General features: G+C 35.1%; 2 protein-coding genes across 2 annotated transcripts; one reads left to right on the top strand and one right to left on the bottom strand.

Moving 5' to 3' along the window:
- Positions 1 to 345: 345 nt before the first annotated feature.
- Positions 346 to 2,826, top strand: LOC107937005 (ubiquitin-conjugating enzyme E2 7). Its single transcript, XM_016869817.2, has 6 exons — positions 346 to 500; positions 595 to 697; positions 1,531 to 1,628; positions 1,704 to 1,804; positions 1,956 to 2,033; positions 2,391 to 2,826. The coding sequence occupies exons 1-6, from the start codon at positions 458 to 460 to the stop codon at positions 2,466 to 2,468; spliced, it is 501 nt and encodes a 166-aa protein (XP_016725306.1). The 5' UTR covers positions 346 to 457; the 3' UTR covers positions 2,469 to 2,826.
- LOC107937006 (uncharacterized) lies at positions 2,675 to 3,771 on the bottom strand. Its single transcript, XM_016869818.2, has 2 exons — positions 3,285 to 3,771; positions 2,675 to 3,187 (listed from the first exon to the last, which is right to left on the bottom strand). Exons 1-2 carry the CDS (start codon positions 3,636 to 3,638, stop codon positions 3,065 to 3,067), a joined length of 477 nt encoding a protein of 158 aa, XP_016725307.1. The 5' UTR covers positions 3,639 to 3,771; the 3' UTR covers positions 2,675 to 3,064.
- Between the last annotated feature and the right edge of the window lie 352 nt (positions 3,772 to 4,123).

Below are 4,123 nucleotides of genomic sequence, written 5' to 3'. Positions count from 1 at the left end.
TTTATTTACAAATTATTTTATTTTATTCTTCTATATAATTACATATATAATTAAAGCAAATTCTTATAATTATATACATAATAAAATTTTTAAATATTTCTTTTAACTTATTCATAAATTATTGTAAATATTTAAAACATATATCTATTAAAGTTGTGAATCATTAATTATATATTAGTAGTCAATATAATAAAATTTAAAGTACAGAAAGCAGTATTTGAGTTAATGGATCCTAAAAATCGAAATAATGGACTGAAAATAGAAATTAGATAATCATTTTATTAAATATTTATTTGACAGAAAATAAACAAAATCAATATTTAACATATCTATAAATAGAAACGAAGTGTCGGCTTTTAGTTTCCTCCAATTTTTTCTTCTCTCTTCAAATCGCAGGGCTTTTTTAAGTTCTCCCTCTCTCTAGAGCCCTCACTATTCTTTTCTTTTGTTTGTTTATATGGCATCTCAAGCCAGCCTCCTCCTTCAAAAACAGCTCAAAGGTACTCCTTTTCTCTCATCGATTTCATTTTTGATGATTCCGATTACTTTTTTTCTTTTTTCTTGGGGGGTTTTGATTTGTTGTATTTTCGTCAGATCTTTGTAAGCATCCGGTTGATGGGTTCTCGGCCGGATTGGTTGATGAAAACAATATCTTTGAATGGAGTGTTACAATTATCGGACCACCTGATACTCTTTAGTAAGTCCCCCCCCCCCCGCCTTTTTTTTTGGTAAAGTTTCGTTCTTTCTTTTGTTATTATCATTGAAATTAGTTGTTTCTTATGGATTCTTTGATGTGGATTTTGTGTGTTTACATTTGATTAGGAGATTAATGCTTAATAGGGTTTAGGGTTTTTTAAATTAGATTGATTTAGCTGAACTTTGATTTATGCCATAGTTGGTTTTAAGGTGTTCTATTAAATTCGAATGGGATTTTGGGGGTTCTAAATTGGATTATCTTGATTGAGTTTTAGGTGATTCTAAGGTTAACGTATGATTTTGAGTTTTACCTATTGATTGTGTTGCCAATTGCCAATTGTTTAGGTTTCTCGAATTGATTGCAGGCAGCAATCTTAACAAAACAAATTGTTTGTTTTCGACAACTATACATGATAACCATGGATAAGGGTTGCTGAATGCTTCTTTTCATTATATATATACATCATTAAGTTTTACCATCAAGACCTGGTTCTTGTAGTATTGGTTCTCTTGAGAATGATATGTGGTAGTTTCTTAGCTTCTGCAAGGAGGTTGTTGGTTCTAACGAGCAAAAATTGTTGTTCTTGTGCTTTTGGAATTTGTTTAGTCACAAAAGCTTGTCAACAGTTGTCTTTGCTTGTAGCTTATGTTCCTTGTTACGTGTCTTACCTTCCTGTTGCTTGTTATCCTCAAGTAATCTTGAAATTGAATTGAGTTCTGTAGGAACTGCTTCTAGTGGTTGTGGCTGTGGGTTAATCTCTCGTTTTGGGATATATCTTTTACCTTTATGTTTTTTCTTATTAATGTTCTTTAACGTAAATATTCGGACTTCAGTGAAGGGGGATTTTTCAATGCCATCATGAGCTTTCCACCCAATTATCCAAACAGCCCTCCAACAGTGAAATTTACATCAGAGATTTGGCATCCTAATGGTATACCTTTGCCTGTTCGAATTCTTTTGCCTTTGTGTAATGCAAGAACTAATTAATCTTTAATGTTTTTTGCAGTTTATCCTGATGGGCGCGTTTGCATATCAATTCTTCATCCTCCAGGTGATGATCCAAATGGCTATGAGCTTGCTAGTGAGCGCTGGATGCCAGTCCATACAGTATGTTTGTGAAGTGTCAATTCTTTTATCTTTTTTTCCTGCCTGTTCAAGTTCCATTCCTGAAAGTTCAACTACTTTAATTTATGGCGTCCTTCCTCCTTTTCTTGACACCATGATAGATTAACAAATGCATATTCTTACAATTTGGCAGGTTGAAAGTATTGTATTGAGTATCATATCAATGCTTTCAAGCCCTAATGATGAATCTCCTGCGAATGTTGAAGCTGCTGTAAGTGACTTTCTTGATTCATTTATTCCTCTCTTTTGTTGCGGTTTGGCATTCCGTTGATGTTCTAACGTGGTGTCTATCCTTGTATTAAGGCTTCTAGTGTAACAAAACTTTCTTTAAAATATGCTTATTTGATCGATCTCATTTTATCATTAATTAAAATGACTCTCAGATTTTTGCTTTTAACATTCTCTTGGTTTTCTTTCCCTTTGCTATCAATCATCTATCTGTATGATCTCGTCACACAACCATTGTCATCAGCATCTCATTCTGTTGTAGTATCATGCGGCACAATGCACTATGCTAATTTTCTCTTTGTGTGCCTTGTATATGATCAATACTTGTTTATATTGGCAGAAGGAGTGGAGAGAGAGGAAAGATGAATTTAAGAGAAAGGTTGGTCGCTGTGTCCGACGGTCGCAAGAAATGTTGTGATCAATGATGGCTGTTGCTGCTGTTCCTTCTCTAGAATATATGAACCCGTGGAATGCCTTAATTTTTATCATGTAGGGAGATGAGTTGCGGCTGATTACACCGCAGAGTCCTTGTGAATCTAGGGAGTGCCTTAAAACTTAAAGCCCCCCTTCCCCTTCCCCTTCCCCTTCCCCTTCCCTTTCCCTATCTCTTTCTATTTTTATTTATTTTGCTTTTAAGTGGTAGTGTTCTTTTGTATTCGAAAGCGTTTTGGTTCTGGTTTTGTTTAGTAGTGTTTTGAGTAGCAGTCTCATATCATCATAACGTCTCATTCGTGACTTTAACTCTTTATTTTGATGAACAAATTGTCTTTTTATTACATGCTATTTATTTATCTTATTACTGGGAAAGCTAATATATAATATAATAATTGACAATTGAATATGCTTAAAAGTTTAGACAAATATAGTCATCTGTTAATGATATTACTATAATTCGAGCCATAAATATAAAAATAATTCATGTACTCTGGGGACAAGGAGTGACAACTTTGATAGATAAACTAAGAGATTTAACTGTTCAGTTTTAAAAGCAGTAATAATTTATTTGGTTTCAAATCAAGCTTGTTTTGGTGGGTGAACATGGCTGCCCATCCTCACAGTTATGCCATCGATGTCACGTACGTAATCGACCCTTTGTCCCCATTCCTTTTTCTCAGGCTGGCTCACCGCCACCGCTCGCTGTCCCTCCACCACCCATACCAATTAAAACTCAAAAGCAAACATGATAAAATTAAGAACGCCCATTTCAAAAACAAAATATGATTGTCGTACAAACCTTGTAAGCAGTATCGACGTGTGAGTAAACGAAGCAGAGTTCCATCGGGGTTCGCTCGCTATCAGATCTTGGGACTTGGACTGCACCAGTTAGCTTATCCGTCTCATGTTGATATTTTGGAGTGAAGGCTATAGTGGTCTGCCCACTCTCCAGCTCTCCGCATCTGTAACCAAAATTAAACCCTTCACATCCCATTATATTTTTAAGGGAATATATGCATTTATAGTAGCTGTGAGACTCGTCCAAGCGACGAACATTGTAACCAGAGGCTTTTGCGTAGAAATCTACTGATTTAGCCACGTTCTCAACATAAACAACTGTGTAGCCAAACACGGGTTTAAACTTAAACGCCATTGTTTTTGTTCTAAAACTCTTGATGTTAGAGAATTTTTCTATTCCCTTTTCTGGGGTAAGGCTTTCGTTTGTTTTTGAGGTGGACAGGATGCAAGTGCTAGCACCTGGCAATCACTTATATTCATTCACCAGGTCTAACTCTAACTAACTATACATTTTTATCCTAAAATTACAACAGTGTATCAGGTCTAATGGGAGATGTGGCCACGTGTATGCTGAGAGCAAACATAATAGGCCTGCTCCTGTTAGCACGATTGTACCTGAAAGCTCTCTTTCTATATTTCTAAGGAAGATGAAAGTGGTGCCTTTTGTTTTACATACCATGAAGCTGTTTTCTTGTTAGAATTTCAGCTTATTATTGTGAAAAAGATTTAAAATTTCTCTCTTACTATTTTCCCCTTTTTCACAATTTAATCTAACATAAAGAAACAAATGAAGTGACAAATCTCATATTCAACAAAGTGATGTATGGCGATGGCTGGTGG

This window comes from Gossypium hirsutum, chromosome A07 (genome assembly GCF_007990345.1).
Source record: "Gossypium hirsutum isolate 1008001.06 chromosome A07, Gossypium_hirsutum_v2.1, whole genome shotgun sequence".
In the NCBI taxonomy this organism is placed as follows: Eukaryota; Viridiplantae; Streptophyta; class Magnoliopsida; order Malvales; family Malvaceae; genus Gossypium; species Gossypium hirsutum.
The sequence above is the reverse complement of the archived record's forward strand: the minus strand, read 5'-3'. Positions and strand labels throughout refer to the sequence as shown.

What these genes read in the sequence shown, in the direction of transcription:
- LOC107937005 (XM_016869817.2), top strand. Translation starts at nt 458, where the DNA reads ATGGCATCTCAAGCCAGCCTCCTCCTTCAAAAACAGCTCAAAG. An exon ending in CCTTCAAAAACAGCTCAAAG is followed by an intron (nt 501 to 594) that starts GTACTCCTTTTC and finishes TATTTTCGTCAG; the next exon opens with ATCTTTGTAAGCATCCGGTT. An exon ending in GCTGGATGCCAGTCCATACA is followed by an intron (nt 1,805 to 1,955) that starts GTATGTTTGTGA and finishes ACAATTTGGCAG; the next exon opens with GTTGAAAGTATTGTATTGAG.
- LOC107937006 (XM_016869818.2), bottom strand. Translation starts at nt 3,638, where the DNA reads ATGGCGTTTAAGTTTAAACCCGTGTTTGGCTACACAGTTGTTTATGTT. An exon ending in ACGTCGATACTGCTTACAAG is followed by an intron (nt 3,188 to 3,284) that starts GTTTGTACGACA and finishes GTGGAGGGACAG; the next exon opens with CGAGCGGTGGCGGTGAGCCA.